This window comes from Brachyistius frenatus, unplaced genomic scaffold (assembly GCF_029030835.1).
Source record: "Brachyistius frenatus isolate BFR_SWC_R1_liver_20210118 unplaced genomic scaffold, ASM2903083v1 Contig_33, whole genome shotgun sequence".
In the NCBI taxonomy this organism is placed as follows: Eukaryota; Metazoa; Chordata; class Actinopteri; family Embiotocidae; genus Brachyistius; species Brachyistius frenatus.
Window position 1 is genome coordinate 3,354,183 of NW_027210632.1, and position 21,668 is coordinate 3,375,850.

Consider the following 21,668-nt stretch of genomic DNA (forward strand, 5'->3'; position numbering starts at 1 on the left):
ATACTCTTGTCTGGTGTGGGACTTGAGTTACTTACAGACTGTGGGACTGCAGGTTTATTATCAGATCACAGAAGGAGTATTCCTGCATCATCTATCTCAAAGTGGACTCGACCAAAGCTCGTCGTCCCTTCGAGTTACAAGGTTGAGTTATCAGATTGACCTACAGGCATTTCCCTCGACAGCGTTCTCTCCCAAAGCTCAGGGACTGCCGAAGAGTGCAATACATTACATGAAATGGGAAACAAGCAGATTTTCCCGTGACTAAAACCTCTAGAACGTGAGTAAGCATTAACTACTAGTCTCAGTGTGCTAAAGCTCAAAGCTCTAATGCCACCAGTCCGGTTTAGGAGAATCAAGCTATATTAAATGCTTTTTTTCCCCATTAAACCCTCTATTCCTCATCTTTATAAGGAGAGCATGGTGCTTTTGATCTTTTATAAAGCATATCTAATATCCATATTCAAAAGACTGCCTTTTTTTCTCTTTTTTTTTTGTACCCTCTGCTTTGTGGAGTTTATATTTGATAGCGCTCTGAGGCAGAAAGGAATCTGTGCAATACCTGGTCTGCTCTTTGAAAGAGGACTTCACAGCAGCTCTGAACCTGTATCTTTGATCAGTTTCACAAAAGTGTTGAATTCATTTTTAATTTTTTTTTTTTATTACAAGAGCCATGTGAGACATGGTAACTAAAACACTTGATTGTCACTTGGGGTGATTGAAATAATAGTTAAGGTGTGCTTTTTGGGGCATTTAGAAGAGACTTGTCGCTATCTGCGTCTGACTCATTTTACCTTCTAACTTCTTCGGAGGTATCCCTTTACGTCTGGCTAAAAATGCATTCAGGCATTCCCCCCCCCCTTTCCTCCTTTCTCTCCGTCACTCTCGGTCTGTCCGTCTGTCTCCCTCCGTCTTTCTCAGATGTATCCCCACCCCTATTGAAATGGCAGCGCTTGCATGGTGACATAATCCCAAAAAGCTTGATTTGGCTAACTTTATAAGTAGTGCTTCTTGTGCGCCTGGGTCTCAGCCTCAGCAGAAAAAAAAAGTCGAATGGAAATGTTGCATTAAGCCACTTATCAGGGTTGAGCACATTCGGATAATCCTGCGTGCTCAAAGTGGCTCCTGTTATGCAGCTGCTTGTGTAGTACTGTTAGCGACAGAGTTTCCCCCTCTTCATTGGTGTGCAGACGAGTGTGTGAATGCACTGAGAACGTCTTGTGCGCGACGCGGTATTTGGCGTGGCGTGGCGTGGCGTGCGTGTTCGTGTTCAAGCAGATGCGAAGCGGGTAGACCTGAGCGTCATCAGGTCTCTTGGTTGAAACTCCAGGTGGGGCTTCCTCTTACTCCTCTCCCGCCGCCTACCTTCCTCTCTTCCTCTTTACGTTGTGCGGTCCCCGCCTCAGGTTCTTTTCCCTTCCAGCACAGCTCACTTCATTAAATGATAGCTAGCTGCGATTATAGCCCGCTAAAACACAGCAGCAACTTAAGCACCTCTTTTGTGTACACACACACACACACACACACACACACACACACACACACACACACACACACACACACACACACACACACACACACACACACACACACACACACACACACACACACACACACACACACACACACACGGTTGTTCACTCACCCACACACTCTCTGTTCTCTTACCTTTTTACCTTGCTTTCCCTGTTGCACGTATTTTCTTAAGCATCGTTCCTCCCTCTGTCTTTGCGTGTTGAAGCGGTGAGAATGTCCACAGATCTTTTATGTTCAAACGCAGCTTCATGTTGTCTTTATGGTGCGGGTGAGGCTGCAGCAGCACCTGTGTGTAATCCTGCATGTTATTAGAGCATCCTTTTCCTGCACTTGCTGCACTGTGATCACATGCAGTTTTCAACGAGATCCTAACCACTGTTAAATGAGCTCGTCGATCCAAGAGCGCCTCAATCGAAACTCCTTTTGGCCAGCCGTAGACACAGCGTTGCCAATGTGCTGCCGGAAATGCCAAAGTTGGTCACACCAAATACGGATTTATTTACATTTTTTTTCCTGATTATGCTCTCCGTATGAACGTACTTGACAAATGACAACTATTAACGTCATTGTTTTTCAAGCAATTTTGAAAAGATCCTCACTTTACTTTTATTGCCTAAAACCGTTGCAAACTACTCTAAATGCATCATTCTTTTACCGTTCCCATGTATGCCCCCAGGCATTTGAGCATGTGCGTATTCATACAACAGCACGAACAATTGGATGCGTGACGGATTTGTTCTTCAAACGCTCCCGTGCCACACACAAATACGTTGTAAACATGATCGGCGGAGTTTCCCATATATTCCCGTGCTGCTCGTCGCCTCAGCAGAACAAACGCGTCGTCTCGCATGTCTCCCGCCGTCCTTATCACTCCCCCCACTTTCTATTCCATCCGCTGCCTCGCCCCCTCCGTTTCTCTCTCCTTTGGTGTGTGTGGGTGGGTGAGGGGAGGGGGGGGGGGGGGGTTCTTATAGATGGCTCTGCCTTATCGGGAGATCGGTTAGATGGCCCGTGGAAATGGGCCCGCAACTCTTCTAATCTAACATTGCTTGGGCGAAGTTTATAATCTGTCAACACCTTGCTTAATCGGGAAATACCGGCATTCGGGATACACAGCTCTACAGCATCCAGCATTGCATTTTGCGTTTGTGTTAAAGTCTCCCCTCTCACACCTCTTATTTATTTTTTGGTTCCATTTTCCTATTTATTTATTTTTTTTTTTATTCATCTCATTTCATCCTCTCTAGCTAACCTGAATACTTCCCTCCTTTTGTTTGTCTCCCATTCTTCCTGGCCCAATGGGCATTAAACACAAATGTACCCAATAACAATGCAAAAATGTTTCCCTCATTTCAATGGCTTCACTTTTCAATAAAGCTGAATAGACGTTACAAGCTCTTTCATGTTTGGACTACGAGGAAATGAAGAGCTTCAATGGCGGCCAGAGGATAAAAGACTGGTTACAAGATTGAGGAAATTGGTGTTTTTTTAAGAGGAGGATGTTTCACAACTGAGAGCATCACAAAGCAATTCTGTTGTTGATAATATGAGGCTTAGTCAGGATATTGCTATTATTAATGTACATTATGGTGCAAACTGGGTGAAAATGTTCTCTCATTTAGGTTAGATTAAATTTGTGGAGTTTGTGCCAATACTACTTCTGCCTGATTATTTCTACTATGGTTTCTTTTATAGGGTTGATTTTTCTTTTCCCCACACATCAAACTATTTTTTTTTTTTTTTTTAAATCAATACCAACCTGATAAACTTCGTTGTTCTGTGAAATTTGTCTCCAAAAATAATTTGTTTTGTTGATGTAAAGTGTCTCGGAAACATGCTGTCTTCTGCATTCAGCAGCACAGCTAACTGTGGCCCTCCGAACATAATATCAATCTCTCGGTGTCCTTTTTGGTTTTCTCCTCCTCTTTGAAATGGCAGATAGCACTTACTGCTGAACAATACACTACAGCACTCCATTCGGCCTTGACAGAAGCTTTCCTCTTCCCCTGCTCTTGTCACCATGTCCTCATCCTGTCCATCTAACGACAGGCCGACGTTGTTCTCGCATGTCCCTGTAATGGGCCTGTCTGCATTGTCTCTGCCTGACTCGTGTCTACGCTGTGACGCTGAGCCAGATTCCCACATTTATTTTTATTTTTTTACCACCATTTTTACTTTCCCATCACACTTGTCTGACACGGTTGACACGTAGCTCTTAAACTGTCGATCGCGGCGCACCGGTATGGCTGCATCCCTGCTGCTAGCGCTGTCTGCCTGTGTTTGGCCCACAAAGCAGGCTTTCCCTGTCACATGCCCGTGGATATATGCACACAGCTGAGTGACAAAATTCTATCTTCAGGGTGGGTGGGTGGTTTGGAGTTTGTCCCGAGGGAGCTGTGGTGAGAACACAGCGTAGGGTCATTTGGGTTCTATCACTGTTCACTGTGTGTGTGTTTGTGTGTTTGTGTGTGTGTTGTGTGTGTGTGTGTGTTAATACGCCTCCTCTGGGAAGATATACAGTGCTCTCTGATGTGATTCGCACTGACTCGGGGTGACCTTGAGAACTGGAACAAACGCAGGGACACGCACGCACACGCACACGCACACGCACAGCCCAAACATTAATTATTATGGTAGCTGGTGTTGTCTTCACTTTGCCTCACTACTCTTAGTGTATTGTGACCTCTGGCTTATGTTCCCCTTTAGGTCAATGTGACAGTGGACTACATCAGAGCAGCTACCGGTCCCGGAGAAGGCACGCCTGCTTTCGCAGAACGCACTTGTGCCACGGTCACAATTGGCGGCATGTAAGTAGTGTTTCACTTATACCACACTGAGTGGTCCACTTATTGTTTTTGTCTGTTCTAATCTGGTTTATGCTTCTATTTAAGAGGTATATATATATGCAAATTTTGTTTAAGCTCTGCAGCCCTTACTGGAGGATCATACAAAATATTGTTTGCCAGCGTAAAAGACTTCACTAACACTCTTCATTTCCCTACTCAAGCCGTCTGTCTTTGCAGCGCTTTAAATTTTGAGTTCATCTGATGCAAGTCACAGAATGATCATTTTAAATGCTTGGAACTTGTAATCTTCCCGTGAATCACAAAGAAACCTGAAAGTGCTTCTTTGTATTTGAATTTCGTGAAAAAGGTCACCTCAGTTCAAGTAATTAATTTCTATCTACAATCACTACTTTGAAGAAATCCGGTTCATCTGTTTGAAACATGTATTTTACACAGCACTACTGATACAGACGTTATCAAACTATTCAAATTTAATCAATACCAGAACAGAGGAGCTTTAATGCCGCATGACTCAAAATGAACCTTAAGAAGTTTATTCTTTCTCAAGAAAACAGTTGAAAGCTACACGTACCTTCTGGTTTTCTGTGTGTGTCACTCAAGGCTGCAAAGCACCGCCACACATGGAGACATGAGTGCGTCTTTGTCATCAAACCAACCGTCTTGTAGCTGATAGTAGTTTCCTCCACGGAAGTCAGGATCTGGCCTTGTCAACAGCCAATTACAACCCAGCATTAGCCGGCTACAACAGAGACGCTCTGTTTCCCAGATAACAGACTTCTGGTGTCAGGGGCCGGGGCCGAGTCGGTCCGGGGCCGATGGGGTCAGCGGGCCGGATGATTTTGACCTTGTGGGACCTTTTCATATGGTGTATTGTATTAATCATCATTTCCGTCTGTGGTAGGAGACTTGGCTCTCTGTGTTGCGTTTTAGAAGAAATGGACTCTGCCTGAGACTTTGTGGGCTCCTACTAATTTTGTAAACCAATTCCTAACAAAGGCACTTCTGCACAGCCACTTGTGTACGCAGCCTCTTGGAGAATTTGCCACACTTAAATTGTGAATTAAGGCTGTCAGCTGTGTCTTGTCGTGTAATCCCAGACGTGTTGTGGCCTTCACATCGGTTGCAAGACTTTTTCTTTTTGTCGTCGCAGAATTATTATTTTTTTTCTCCCATAACTCTGATGCTACATTTTGGATTGTTGTTCTTGCTGTACAATTAATATGGGACTAAAGTGCCAAAAACTTTAGCACAGTATTGTATTATAAAAAAAAACCCAACTAAATTTAATAATTAAAAAAATAAGTTGGTGTTTGCTTTCTCTTTACTTTTTGTTTTCTTTTGTTTCTCCCAGTTTTCATCCAATTAAGAACTGTTGATGTAGAAAACGTTTAGAATGTAGAAAAACAACAACTTTAATTGATGACAACAAGGATGAAATATCATGTCAGGTATAGTGCACTGAATGACTGAAGCTTATTTCTGAAGAGTTTATTCCTGTTCCAACAATTCTTTCTCCCGCATTTTTACTAGAACACTGTTCTTGGGACCACTGACTGCTACATTAGGCACCACAAAACTCCCCTCTTTCTCCCCTTGATCCTCTCTGTACACCAGTACCACAGTGAGGAAGTGGTTAGTCAAGTGTGTAATGTCAACATTTAAGTGACCTTTGTTCCTTTGCAAAGCCACCTTTGGGATTTGTCATGTTCGTATTTTTTTCGTTGCGCTAGCTCTCTTAGAATTCTGTGTGAAGCCGAGGGTTGGTTTTTTTTTCTTTTTTTTTTTTTTCTTGCCGTGTTTCTAAAAGTAATCTCTTTCTTCGTCCCTTCCTTTCACCAGTAACATAGCGGAGGCTCTGGTCAGTAAAGGCCTCGCCACGGTCATCAGATACAGACAGGATGACGACCAGCGCTCCTCCCACTATGACGAGCTGCTTGCCGCAGAGGCACGGTGAGGAACACACAAAGCACTTTCACACTCCCCATCTGCCTTGAACTTGCACCGCAATACACTCGACACAATGGGTCTCTCCAATGACGGTTAATTCTCATAAAGGCCCTTTTTTTGTTGTTGCTTCAAATAGAAACACGTGCATGTGCACACTCTACACAAATCATCTCTCGTGACCTTGACAATTTTTTTTTTCCCTTTGGAAATATAAGAGAATCAAATATGACCTTGATACTTTTTTTTTTTTTTAATTACTTTTGCCCTCACATGCAGCACCGTGCAGGTAAAGTAACTCGCTTGATGTTATATTTCAGAATTTATTGTAGCAGCGTCACCATCATAAGTCAGAGCCCATCAAAGCTGTTGCTACATTTTCCTCAGAAAACACGTCATTACTCTCAAATATATACTCATATGTATATTGGTGCCCTTTTTTTTTAACATGCCTGCGCACGCACACACACACACACACACACACACACACACACACACACACACACACACACACACACACACACACACACACACACACACACACACACACACACACACATTCCTAAGCAGCAGACGGTAAATCAGAGGCTCTCTTTACACAGGCCCTATGAATATAATGGCGAGATTTAGTACAAGCTTTATTACTCTGCCATAGATTAAGATCTGCTTGCTATAGGTAGAGCAGATGCAGCCACAGACTCTTTTTTTTTTTTATAGGATTAACCCTTCCTCTCATCTTTCGTTCATGCAGTGTCACTGCCCACTCGCCCTCCTTTCCTCCTCTCGCCACCTCTACTGCTTTCCCTTTTCCTCCTTTTCACATTTTGTCCTTATTCCTGCTCCTTAGCTGCTTTCAGTTTTGTCCTTCTTTGGCCTTGCTCTTCTGGGTCTTTCACTTTTCCCATTTCTTTTTTTTCCTCCCCCCTTCTCCTTTCTCTCTGTCCCTGGTGGGGGCCTATTAGAGTTGATGAGAGGTTTCTGTCTATAGCCTTGGTTATATTTTTAGTTGCCCCTGCTGAAGGCCAGTGGCCCACAGCCTTCAAGGAACTCTCCTCCTGGCTATCAAATGCACATATATATACATGCGTGCATTCATGTACATGCTATATCTTAGAGGCACTGATCTGCATCCCAGTGACCCAGTAGTGACAGGATTCCTCTCTACAGCAGCAACCACAGGTCATCTTCATCTCATTTGGCCCTTGAGGCTTTTATTTTTAAAGCAACTCTCAGCAGCACCAATCATCACCACTAAAACCCCCAGCTGACCTTTTAGAAGTGTCTCCTGTCTCACCATTTTTCCTCATTCCACCATTCTAACCATAATTTCTCCTCCATTATAATTCCTCTACCACCATTTCCACTTTCCATCCCTAATTTATAGATTAGGGGCAGGGGAGTCCTCCCACTAGTGCTTCCAGTGGAGCAATTCAGGGAATAAAAACTGAATGAATTTACATTCTACTTCACAAATCCACAAAGGCTCCCTCTGTATCAGTGACGCCATAAAGAACTACTGTTTCTCCAGGTGTATTAAACACTCCGCTTCGCCTAGGTGTATTAGAGATACTTAATACATGTTTTAGATGCGTGTGTTTATACTTTTGCTGCTTGTCTGTAGGGCCATCAAGAACGGGAAAGGACTGCACAGCAAGAAGGAGGTTCCCATCCACAGAGTGGCTGATATCTCCGGGGTAGGTATCTTTTTGTGTATGTATACCCAGGTTACACCGGATTTTCTAGGATAAAAATCTATATAAGCACTGGCTATAATTATACTTAAATTTATTTATTTTGTATAAATGTAGACTCATTTACACACTGCCTTCGTGACACTCAAAAGATACATCAAGTCCAGTAATCCTCAGAAGACGATCTATAATCCACGACTCACCCCTATAAGTGGCCTCTAAAAATAATCAGCGGCATTAATAAAACCATCAGCGGTGCTCGGTCCTGGCTTGTTTACGTGTGCCTAGGGGCTTGATAGAAGCATCATTTGGCTAATGAAGCCTGATTGGGAGTGCTCACAAAATGAACATTAGCGTGGGAAAACCATAAAATGTCTCAGTAACGAGTAATGGGTGATTAGTACACATTCTTTTTAAGCATGTGTTTTTGTTCGCACCACCCAGCGGGCTGTTTAAGAAGAAAAAAAAAAAAAGTCCTATTACTGTGTCTTCTTGTCTTCTGTTCGCTTTATTCTCACTCTCTCCTTTAATGGAAAATATAATTCTTGTTGTTAATTGTTGAAAACTTGTCCTTTTTTAAAAAAAATTATTCACAGTTAATGTTTTGTTTGTGACTTTCTCTCGAGGCTCCCCTACATACCATCAGAGATGCAATCCTGCGTGGATATAGGTTGTCACAGTGCCCTTCTATATCCAAGTGGAGTCAGTATTAACTCTATACACTGCAGTGTTGTCGCTATCCACATTTGCCAGGTTGAATGGCCGGGTTGGACGAGCTCACACAGAGTAGAGCCGAGGACCAGTCTCGTGGTGAATGGTAAAGGGAAGAGATGCGATACAGTGATATGTGAGTTTGGTTTTCTGTGACAGCTGTGAGCTTCATCAGTTGAAAACCTAAAGAAATGCATACAGATAAAAAGCACGCACATGCTGTTGAATTCAAGCTGGTGTGATACAAAACGTGTGTTGATTTGTCAATTTGCTATTGTTTACTGAAAAGAAGCTTCATTGGCCGCTTTGGGTGGAGCTCAGCTATGTGAATAAATGTTAACGTAGCTCTCGGAGGAGAAAAGGTTGGAGGCCGCTGCCCTAGATTATACCTCCGTTTGTGTCAGTGACCGAACTAACCTGTATAAATCGCTGACTCAACAAGTACACGATCCCACGCACCAGTTTGGAATGTCATCAGCTGGGTCCATCAACCCTGGCCGATTTTTTTTTTTTTTTTTTTAACGACTGCCTGAACTTCAGCAGCAGCTTTTATGTACATACGGTGTGTACTCGTGGACTACCCGTCTCTTATACGTTTTGAAAGCCACTAGATGTTGTGAATAACTCGACGCTGAACTTCAGAAACATTAGCACCTCGTTGTCTGTCTCACTAGAGCTCTCTTGTAGTGCTTGCACATGTCGGCTCCAGAGACACATTTTGTTAAATTAAACAGGGTCTCCTTTTCTGTGTCTCTCTCTCTCTCTCTCTCTCTCTCTCTCTCTCTCTCTCTCTCTCTCTCTCTCTCTCTCTCTCTCTCTATCAATCAGAGTGCCTCCACCAGAGTAGGTGGTCATATGTAAGCTCTGTAAGGTGTCATTTAAAGTGTTATGACGGTGCTTTGGAACAGAGGCTTTCTGCCAAGTCAATTAAAGCTGTTTAACAGGACTTTAGAGTCCGACTAATAAGGCCGACATCGCTCTGGGTAACTGCTCTCGGATGTTAGTCCCTTCCACATTGTCATCATCGTCACCTCCCCATGCCTTATTGTGTCAGCAGGACAGATAAATTACTAGACCCTGTAAAAATAATTATGACGGGGAATTGTTGTGCTGACTGAGCAGCTCTGTTATTTCATCAAGGGTTTTATTACATTACATAGTTATAAACCTCCACCCAGCTTAACTGGCTAAATTGACCGCATTCAATGTGCAGCAATGACTTGGAAGGGGGGGGGGGGGGTTGCAGGAGGAGGTGCTCAATAATTAATTAAACATAATAACGGTGAGAATAAAGCAATGTACCCTACCCTTCTTTGAAAAGGAGAACTGAACATCTTACTCATTAAGAACGGTCCCTTTAGGCCAGCAAATGCCACGGCGGTGTTCATATTTAAAATGATTCCGCTTCCTCGTGTTCATGTGTGACATCAACACGGTGGTAACCCTCCACCTCCATGGCTTTATTTATTCGCACCACCCTGTCAGTGGTTCAGGTCAGTGCCATTACGCGCAGCTGCCAGCCAGCCCCCCCCCCCCCCCTTCTCTCAGCAACTCTTGTCGGTTTCCAACAGGACGTACATGATTTGCAGCACTGTCTAGGATCGTTGCCAGTGACTGCCGGTAGGAATGTGTGAGCACGCACATGCACCAGTTGTTTGGCTAGGCTAATGTAATGAGCATTTTAGTAAAAGGACCAAAATAGCAACATCGCCACCCCCACCCCAACATCCTTCTCTGTCACACACGCACACGGAAATACACAATCCTATACGTCAGCATCCTTTGGCGGTAAAGGTTTTGCTGAAAGGGATTATGTACATTTGAGTGGGATGCAGTCACAAATAGAGCAGAGATAGGTTTATAAACGTATAGTGTAGGAGATGTACAGAGGTGGTGGGAGGCGAGTGGATAAAGCACTTGACTCACCTCATGCCTCTAAAGGTTGCATAATGAGGTCCTCTCCTTTCTCATGTCTCTTCCTTTTTTTTTTTTTTTTTTTCCCTGAACCAAGTTAGACTGCACAGCCCACACACTGCAGGTGCTGCAAATGTGTTTGTGTGAACGAGAGAGTGTTTGGATTTGACGTCTCCCACTCAAGAGGTTATTTTGGATTTCAGTGGGTGGAGTTCAGGTGGTGCATCTTATGGCTAAAGCACATACCCTTTACTCACAGACTCGTGTGTTTGAGCCCCGCTGGCGATGCATGATGTTTGGAGTCCGTCTCGAGCGTTGCGTGCCGGTCCCTAAAATGAAAGAAAGTATTGATATTTGTGTGTGTGTTTTGAGCCTCTCTGAGCTCTCGCGTCGAGTGACAGCAGCAAATGGGGAACACGTGTTCAGTCCGTCTTTCCTCGTTTGAACTCCGTCCTTCCCTCGGAGCCTTTGTGCCTACTCCCATAATCCACGCTGGCACACGCACACGCACACTACACTGGTCCATGACTCACTGGTCTGTTGTGCCTACATGCTCATGCCCGGAGTAGGCACATATTAAATTATTTTTTATCGTTTATGAATCTTCCCCCTGTCACTGCATCACCAGCCCTGCATGAACACACATGATTTAGCTCCCTTTGTAATTTTGGCCCGAGCACACCAATAAACTAATGACTCACCCTTGCAGACAGAGATGGAAAGCAGGAAGGGAGAGAATTATTTTTGATTGCATGAGGTTCCAGACGTGTCGCTGAGAAGCGGAGCGGACTTCATTAGGCCACACCAAGATTTAAAGACGTCTGGAAAATGGACACAGATTCTGGCTTCAATAAACCTTTCCAGTCTGTTCACCCGTGTCTATTTTGGTCGCTCTAGTTTTAGTGTACGCTGTATCCAGGTTGATTTTGTCACACTTATTTCAGGTTTTTCCTTTTCTTTTCTTTTTTTTCCTTTTTTTTAAATTTTTTTAGCAGTGATGGAATTCAGTTGAATTAAATTCATTTGACTAGAAGTCTTTAAGGAAAAGCTTTTTTATTTCTCTGATACATACTCATACACTAGAGAATATTCTGTACACAGGATTATAGCAGGATCTTTGCTTTACTACTGTCAAAAACAATTATTTGTTCACAAAAAAGCAAATCACTCGGTGAAGTTTTATCGTAAGAAAACTACAGAACTCGATAAGAAAAAAAAATGGTCATTTAATGTCATCTCTGTCTCTTCCTTCATCCTGTAGGAGACACAGAAAGCCAAGCAGTTCCTGCCCTTCCTGCAGAGGGCCGGCCGCTCAGAGGCTGTGGTAGAATACGTCTTCAGCGGCTCCCGCCTCAAGTTGTACATGCCCAAAGAAACCTGCCTCATCACGTTCCTCCTTGCTGGTGGGTATCTTCAGATATGAAGGTCATTTCATTCCGTGTCCTATAACGGACTCACTTCTGGGTCTGGTTAGGTATTAGTTTCTGCCTAGGTAAAGTTCATTGGCATATCTCTCAGTAACAGACACTATTTTCAAAGTGCGTGTGTGTGTGTGTGTGTGTGTGTTACGGCTCGTGCAGATGGGATATGTCATGTTGGGACACCTGCGAGCTCAGGGGTCAAAGTTGAAGCCCTCCGCACACATCTCGGCAGCCAGGCCTGAGAGGGCGGAGGGGGGTGGCTGCCCCGTCCCGGTTTGTTTCCGCCGTCCTGTTGCTTCCCCTCGACCCGGGGTCATCACACTGCCAACCGCAGCCCACCTTTCAGAGCACCGGTGTTGGCATGAACCATGCGTCCCCTTTAACCTCCTCCCTCACCCCCCCTTTCTGGCTCTCTGCCAAATTTGAAATCGACTCCTACAAAACAATCACAAAGCCTGCCGTCTTCCAACCCGTTTTCAATTGCTCTCCTCCCGAAAGTATCCGAGAAGGTCATGTTGTGAAAACCTGAAATGTTCTCAGAATGTAAAGTCATTCCTGTTGGCATTCAATAACAGTCAGTTTATTGTTCCCACCAGGGTTTGTTTTTGTGTCTTTTGTTTTGTATCTGACCTGATGAGCCGGAGCACAGCTTATGCACTGAAAAGAAACAGACCTGTAAAAACTCCTCGATTGATCGAACAGAAGGAATTTATTAGCAACTACGCATTGTAAAATGATATGAATTATTCATTATTTTTTGTAATTTATCAAAGCAAAAACAACAAACATTTGCTGGCTCCCGTTTCTCAAATGTAGGAATACATTTCTTTGTCAAATGTCAGAATAAATATTTGGTTTTTGGACTGAATACGAGTAAAAAAGCAAGTGAATAGATACCACAACCCAACATGAATACATCATCTTCGATTGCTGGATGTACTTCACTTGATTATTCTAATGACAATAATTGTTAGTTGCTGTCACGGTAAGAAATGTGTCCACTCTTTTCGATTTTTTTTTTCTCCCCACGTTCAGTGAGAAAACAGCTGTGTGATGTTTAGGGCGAGATGCAGATGGGATGAAATACAGACTGTTTGATAGCAGGTCCAGTCATTCATTTCAGCTCTTCGTCCGTCTTGACAGTTACCCCCCCCCCCCCCCCCCCCCCCCCCCCCCCCCCCCCCCCCCCCCCCCCCCCCCCCCCCCCCCCCCCCCCCCCCCCCCCCCCCCCCCCCCCCCCCCCCATGCTCGTAATAAAAACATCGAGACTATATCTTTGGCAGCCAGCAGTGATTTGCACATCCTCGCAGATCACAGGGAACGGTGAGAAGGCTTAGCCCCCTCCACAACGGATGATACTCTTGTCATCGTTGCAATCAGAACGCGTTTGAATCCATCTCCCTTTCTGTCAGACATTTGCCCACTGTACAGTTCCTCCTCATTTCCAGTAGATTTAACACCATATATTTCTGACAAACGCAGATTCAGTTTAATTACGCGTGGCCCAATCGTTGATGCATTAATTAATTTATTAATTTTCCTTCTGATTGTTTTTGCTATCCATTGATGGCTTTTGTAATTGTATTTTTCTTCTTTTTTTTTTTTTGTCCATCGCTGCCACAAGATGTATTGAAATGACCCCGGCCAATAAGGACCATACAGAATATATATGTAGCATTATTTCCCAATAACGGTGAATAACATAAACAACTTCGTTTAAAAAAAAAAAAAAATGCCCGATGTGCATGAGATGATGTTTACACGGTCTACTTTTGAAATTATTTTATTCAATCAAAGGTTATTAGCAAGTCGTAAACTCCACATTACAGCTGACTGCCCCCGAGCGGATTTGATGAAGGTCGTTCCCAGAAGAAAAGATTCCTCTGCTGGAAACGATCTGACTCTTGCTGTCTTTAGTACACACATTAGGCTGGATTAACCTTGATTGATACAAATGATCCTCTTTCCTATTTGTGTATTTTTACCCTGTAGTCCAATTAGCGTCCGCGGCATCATTTGAAGAGCTCCTCTTTCTAGATGAAGGTGTGCGTTTGTGCTTTTACTTGTCACCTCGTTGCCCTTATTTCTTCTTGCATTCTGTTTTTTCTTCCATCTACAATGGTTACGAGATAAAATGGTTGCATCTGGTGGGTCGTGGCCTCAATGTTGCTGTGCATGCATGTTGTTGTATGCGTGGTGACATCCGAAGTCAAACCCTTAACCGTACATGAAGCGAAGCCCTGAGGTGCAAAGAACCTCTTATTATCTGTCATCTCCTAATCTCCAAGTGCTTCCTATCTCCTACCGCGTTCTCTTTCCTGTCAACGTTATCGTTCCACGTTCTATTCACCCAATCTGCACCGCGGGCCGTGCTTCTAAATGACGCGCACGATAAATTGGATGCCCCGAGCCTGTTGTTTTTTTTTTTTTTTTTTTTTGCGGTTTATGAAAAGGCAGAGGGCATCTGGACCTTTTCTCTTTAAACTATCACATATTTGGGACAGAAAATAAGATGTGTGGCGAGCAGATCATTTTAATGTTTCAGATATTTTCAATATTTTAATGTCAAATAGGCCTTTCATCACACTACAGGATACAACACTTCCAAGAGTTGTTCATGAAAGAACTTTTGCAAAACTTGAACTTAAATGTGAAACTCTTCAATTGAAACAAGTTTTAGAAGGCATACATTTACACTAGAGCCCAACCGATACTGGACTTTTAGGGCCAATGTTGATAAAAAAATAATATCGATACATCCGCCAATATTATTTTTATATATATATATATATATACACACGGTGTGTATAAACCCACGTGGGTTGCAATGATTCCTCAAATGTGGTTATCAAACACTTTTGACACAAAAGACGATGATACGTAATGCAGTCTGGATATTTTACAGGTTATTGAAACCGTGAACTTCACCGGAAATGTAATAATTATGATGAACTTCACGAGGACAATGATGTCTAATTTACCCCAAGCATCTTTTATCTCCATTATGTTCTTAAAAAAGGTTTTGTATCGGCCAACATACCGATATATCGGCCGATAACTCAATCGGACCCTAATTGACACTTCCGTAGAGTCACATCTATAGTTTAATGTGTATGCAATATATAATTATGTAAGACATCAGAACAGTAGCTGTAAGTTCATAATGCAACATAACTCCTAATGGCGATCATACGATTTTACAATTATGTTATTTTAATGCCTTCACAAGGTTTACTCACCCTCCTATTCATTTTGTATGAAAGGTTAAAAGATTTGTTCCATGAATTGTATTCCCTTTTACGGGGATTTGTTTCTTGAGTGCTGAGTAAATATTGACTGCATACAAACACTGGCTATATTCAAAGGATGCTGCCTTTTAAAAGAAGTCCTGCATTAGTCATCCGTTTCATTAGCTGTGTTTTCTTTATACTGTATTCACCATGGCCAAATTCTCATTCTCTGACAATGTTGTGGGAGGCCATTGAAGAACAAACTGTTTACAGTAGCACTGCAAATGAAATCCTCCCCAGGCAGTGAGTGATGTAACACTGCAAGTCCAAATTATAATATCAAAACACAATTCAGGCTTCTTTGAATTTGGAGTCCCAGTCTGCTTCGCCAGCAGCATTTTTATTTTTTTTATTTTTTTATCCATATTATTTTCCCAGATTTAAAGCCCACTTACTGCAAGGACTTGTCTCTCCAGCGAGGCACCTCAAAGCCTCGGTCGGTGTCTCCTTCCTTTTCCAGAGTTCTCATTAACAGATAAAGACAGTGCTTAGAGAAAGAAACAAGAGTTAAGGGAAACAAAAAGCGCACCTGCAAGAGAAGCCCGTGCTTCAAAGGGTGGCCGGAGGTGTGCTTCAGGAGTTTGAAGGCTAGTTCCCTTTCCTCCTCTCCCTCATCACCTTCCCCTTTCTTCTCCTTTCACTCGCCGACCTGCACAGTGTCACTTCGGTATGTAAGTTTGATAAAGGGTAAAAAAAAAAGTCATCCTGTTTTTGAACGGAAAAGGAGAGGTTACTACACAGGAAAGGGATTCGGGAGTGTGGTGGTGGGGGGGGGGGGGGGGCTTTCGAAGGATGATGAAAGGAGTAGCAGAAGTAAGAGATGTGGAGGCTGAAAGGATGTGGAGGATAAAGAAAAGGGGATATGGAAAAGAGAAGACAAAAATTGATGTGAAGTACGTGGGTATAAAGGCCTGTTGAAGCTGAGGGAGACCAAGCGGTGCAAAGGCTCTAAAAGTTTATTGGCTTTCACCGAGTTTCGGATGGAGGCCACAGCAGGTGAAGTGCACTTTCAGAGTTACTCAGAAAGGTATGTTGAGCAGCAGACTGTCAAAAAGATGAAACACCCATCACTCGGACACAAAGATTTACAGTGTCAGCGAGGAGCATTAGCCGTCACGCGGCGCGTGGTTGAGTGCCATTTGTCGGATTTTTGACATCCGAGTGTGTACACGGTTGTGTGTGTGTGTGTGTGTATTTATTATATTATATCATATTATATTATACTATGTACCTGTGTGCTGGTACACTACCATCATTGTGGGAGGGCAGATAGAAATATAGTGGAGAAGTGGAGCAGAAAATTTGTAGACTTTGCCCCTGAAAATGCCCGTGTGCAAAAACAAGTTAGCATAGGAGCGAGTCTGTCAGAAAATAAGAATAAGAATAATAAAATGTGACCTCTAAATACAGTATCGCTGTACTGTGTGTGTGACTGTAGCAATACGTCTCATAATTTATCGCGCATATTAGAAACCTGGAGACGCGGTTGTTTTGACACCTTGAGACCGATTTTTACGGCCGGCTGCATAATAAAGTTGCTGCTAAGAAATAACAGTCTTAGTCAATAACACTTTATTGGTGTTACATTTACCGCACTATGAGTGATAATCTTGAACCTAAACACGGGCTACAAGCTGCATCGGCCTTCCAACAGTTCAATCATCCACCTTATCGGCTGCGCGGAGGAGGAAGCAGCCCCGTAAATGTGCTCACATCTCGCCTGCAATTAATATTTACCTTTTTATAAATAACGAATTGAGTTTCATCAATGATGCTGCATTATTCTGCAGCTGTAAAGGGACTCCAGGGATGTTCTGCAGGAAAACACATTTTACAAGCGACTGGTAACCTGTTTGTGTGTGCCCCTCCCCCCCAATCCATCCATCCCTCCAACTCATTTTTATGATTACATTATCCAACCAAGCTATGTACTGACAGCAGACCAGGTCACCGGTAGTTTAATATGTGAAGGAAGCATATTTTTCATTTGAAAGAATGATGATTATAAGCACAATGTTTGAAGAGTACCCCGGCACTGTAGCGATCTCCAGGGGACCGGACCCGGCGCAGCTTAAGCCTCCTCTGAGGTAATGAGGCCTTACATGAGAGAGCCGTAGTGAGATGATGGTGAGGCAGAGAGATGAAGCGAGCGGATAAAAGAGAGAGCTAGTCGAGCAAGCCGAGGATTTTCCTCAACGGCGTTGTGCGCCCTCCATCTACTCCCATTGATTGCGCGCAACGCCCTCCTCGCCCCTCTTCAACCTCCGTGCCTCGCCCACCTGCATCTTTCTCGCCGCCGCTGAACTTCACCCTCCGTCGAGGCAGCTGTTGAAGCGGCAGATATTCAAATTGGGGATCGTCACAGGAAAAAAAAAAAAAAAAAATGAAGAGTACGGAAATTGAAATGGATTGACGGGAGTTTTAGAGCAGATTTCACACACATGTTGAGACACTTACACACCTCTCCAGGCTTTGGCTCTTTGTTTGTTGGCCTGTCGCTGTGCTAATTATATGCTGTCAACAGCCTTTCAAAAATTACGAGTTAGTAACTTAATAACATTAAAAAGATGGACACTAATGGGATTCATACCAAGCCGCTTGCATCTCTCAAGCATCCATTTATACCTGCAGAGACGCCAAGCGAAAAGCCAGTCCACAAGCGTCTGGCGGCTTGTGAGCGAAAAGTCGGAGGCTAATCAATATGCACATTATTAGCGTAGGGATTTGCGACATGATGTATATTTCTAGAAAGTGCCGTGATGGTGCTACTGCAGCCGCACGTCGCCACGTTCCCCCCCCCCCCCAGACCCATTTCTACTAGATGAAGCTCATTATCTGGCTTGGTTAGTGGAGGAAGAGCGGTCCACTCAATCCTGTTCTCCCTAGACGTCGGGTCAACTCGAAGCGCATTCAATTACAAAGTATAACAAAAATACATTAGAAACAGAAACTGCTTGTGGGAAATGAAAGCATATGGATTCATGCAAATTAGTTTTGGTTTGTGAGGAGAATGAGGAGCACCGTAACGTATGGGTGACTTGTGTATTTGCATTGTTTCTTTAAGCGAGTCTTAACGACTGAATGCATGAGGTTACTCTGTAACTCCAGTGTTCTCACTGCAGTAGAATAGGCAACAACACTGAAAGTAATAGTTTGACATTTTGGGAAACACCTATGTAGCGTACCTCACTGAAATGTGGTCTTAACACTTAAACTGGTGATCCAAACCAGCAACAAATACAATATAACTACCTTTATAAACATATGCAACATCTTATCTTTACAGTATTGCGCCATCAAAAAAAAAAAAAAAAAAAAAATCCCTTTCTGCCTTCCTTTAACCTACTTTTCCTTTCCTACTATATATATCTCCGTTTCTCACAATAGGAACTAAAGCGAGTGCCTTTCAAAATAAAAGTGTCTAAAATGAAAAGGAAAGACCCCGCAAACTCAGAAGTATGGAAAAGTACAAAATACAACAGCAGTATTAACTGTTTAACAAGTTTATTCATAGCAAGAGGTAAAAGATAATTTGGTTACACATTTTTTTGTTATTTGCGATATATATTTGCATTCTTGCTGAAAAGATGACTTCTACCTTCTTCTTCGAGCAGGTTAGCTTAGCTTACCACAAAGCCTGGGGGGGGGGGGGGAATTGTTTGTGGTTTGTTTAGTCGGCACAAACAAAGTGTAAAAGTGACAGGTTAATGCTTTAATGCATATTTTCTGTCTTTCGTGCCGTTTTCTCATCGTCGTTCTCAGGCAACAAATGATACAGAAGAAACAGGGAGAGATGCACATTGAAAGAAAGTGGCGATACAAGGGGTTGTAAGACCAAGAGAAAGTTGGTTTGTGTGTGTGTGAGTGTGTGTTTCTGCCACAAACTAAGTGGATTAAATGTCATCCCCTACATCTTGTCAGCTTTTTCTTCATAGTTTCTTTGGGAAACGTATATTGTGTTTGATACGGAGCATGATTGTGGGGGAAAGATGGATTAATGGCAACCTGTCCAGATGGAGGAACAGTTTTTTTGGGGTGAGGCCAAGGAACTAAACCGTGTGTGTATGGCTGACCAAGAAAGGTGTGTGTGTGTGTGTGTGTGTGTGTGTGTGTGTGTGTGTGTGTGTGTGTGTGTGTGTGTGTGTGTGTGTGTGTGTGTGTGTGTGTGTGTGTGTGTGTGTGTGTGTGTGTGTGTGTGTGTGTGCGCGTGTGTGTGCGCTGAGGGGCCAGGCAGTATTTCATCAGTTGTGTGGCTCACCCCAAATCACAGATTAAAAACGCGACATCTTTTCCGCAGGGCCTCCCCAGAGGAAGGGGAGAGCGGAATGGTGGGACACGAGGGGGAGAAGTGATACAAACCCGCAAGCGTTATTAAATCAAACTGCCGATAGCTTGTCGTCTTTCAGGAGTTGGGTTTCACAATTTGGAAACGACATGAATCAATTCTTGAATCTGTTGTGCATTCATTTGTTCCAAAAAGAAACAGGCCAGTGTTGACGCTGTTTTCAGTTCTGTCTGTAAACCCAGACAGACGCACTTCAAAATACCAGATACAATATCCGTGCCTTGCAGGTCAGTTTGGTGGATTGACATGTGGACATGCACTTCAGGCCAGTACGAGGAGCAGCTGTACGACAGCATCCTCTCGCTCTCCCTCCGTGTGTGTGTGTGTGTGTGTGTGTGTGTGTGTGTGTGTGTGTGTGTGTGTGTGTGTGTGTGTGTGTGTGTGTGTGTGTGTGTGTGTGTGTGTGTGTGTGTGTGTGTGTGTGTGTGTGCGTGTGCGTGCGCGTGCATGCGTGTGTCTGCGCGTGTGTGTGCCTGCGTGTGTGCCCATGTGTGTGTGTGTGTGTGTGTGTGTGTGTGTGTGTGTGTGTGTGTGCCTACGTGTGCCTGTGTGTGTGCGTGCCTGCCTGCCTGCGTGCGTCTGTGTGCCTGTGTGTGTGTGTGTGTGTGTGTGTGCGCCTGCCTGCGTGTGTGTGTGTGTGTGCGCGCGCGCGCGCCTGCGTGTGCGTGCGTGTATGTCGTGGAATGTCAGGATGATCAGTGTACGTCCTGTTTGTCTCCGAGTTCAGATAAGATGGATATCCTGGAGTTTGACCCAGATGTTTATCTTGGTGTGAGACGTGAGTTATGTATCGCGGTGCACGTTAGATTTGTCTCTGCTAAGTGATTCCTTGCTGGGTTTAAATGCTGCAGGGAGGAAACTACAGTAAACGTGAGCGAGTTCCAGGATGCCGAGTGCGGTCGGGTCATTTGAGGGCAACGTTACAGTATGCAGTGTACATTATGACCTCTTTGTTTTGGACTTGAAATCCGACTTTCCTTCGTGTAATAATGTTTGGGGGATGTTTTTGTCTAAAAGAGCTTTTGGCTGGCTTTTAAACTGTCGCTCCCGTGGGCCTGTAAAGCTTTTGTGCTGTATGTGCTGTACAATTAAACTTCTATTCTTTGTGTATTACATTCGTGAGAAGTCTTTTCTGTGGGATTATGCAAGGGGGGGGGGGAACCCACAATTCCAGCCCTTATCATAGCTCCGGCCAACCCAAGCAGAAACTCAAATATCTCCCTTTCTGCAATTACTTCATACGCCAGTTTTTTTTGTGAGCGGTGTTGCGGTGTTTACCCTCCCGCAGCCTTTCTCCTCTCGTCTTTTTCTCTTCCCGTATTCTGCATCCCTCGTCTTTCCTCCTCTCTTTATTCTGGCAGTGTTGTAGCTACAAAGTCCCATGTGGAAGCCCTGTCCTGGTCCACTTCTATAAATACTTTCAGATGATCTTGGCCATCAGTGTCTCCTGCTCCTCCTCCTCCTCCTCCCCTCCTCTCTGCTCTACAGGAAGCTTTGTTTCTTACTATATTTGATTGAATGTTTGAGTACAGTCAGATGCCTAATAGAATACGACAGTAAATAGATGAATATTGGATCGTTTTCTGCCGCGCTGTAAGGAACTGACTGATGTTATCATTTTCTGTGTATGTTTGTGGGTCACTTTATTCGATTTTAAGGCAGTAATTAAATCAGTTTGTTATTGTTTATCTTGTAACATTCTTTAGTTTTTTTTTTTATCTCCTTGACATTTGAGCTGTAAACACTTTTGCGGTTTGAAAATCTATTTCAGGTGAACAATTTAAACGACAACAACAACAACAAAAAAAGCTCTTACCTTTAGTGAGGAACAAAAGAACAGAGCGACAATGAGACGATGCAAATTTGAGCGTAAAAACGGAAATTATCAGATTTAACCCCCCCCCCCCGCTGAACATCGTAGAACTTAACGTCTCACAGAAGGTTGACTCAACAGTTCTTCCTAACTCTCGGGTGCTGACTGTCCCGTGGCCTCGTTTTGCCTTTCCTGGGTC

General features: G+C 43.6%; 1 protein-coding gene across 1 annotated transcript in view; it reads left to right on the top strand.

Annotated features, from left to right (window-relative positions):
• Positions 1–21,668, top strand: part of snd1 (staphylococcal nuclease and tudor domain containing 1) — a 57,168-nt gene that overhangs the window by 33,400 nt on the left and 2,100 nt on the right. Inside the window, exons 12-15 of the mRNA XM_069700185.1 lie at positions 4,240–4,340; positions 6,180–6,290; positions 7,906–7,978; positions 11,862–12,003. Of these exons, the coding sequence (XP_069556286.1) occupies positions 4,240–4,340; positions 6,180–6,290; positions 7,906–7,978; positions 11,862–12,003 (427 nt within the window). The remainder of the gene's footprint in view (positions 1–4,239; positions 4,341–6,179; positions 6,291–7,905; positions 7,979–11,861; positions 12,004–21,668) is intronic.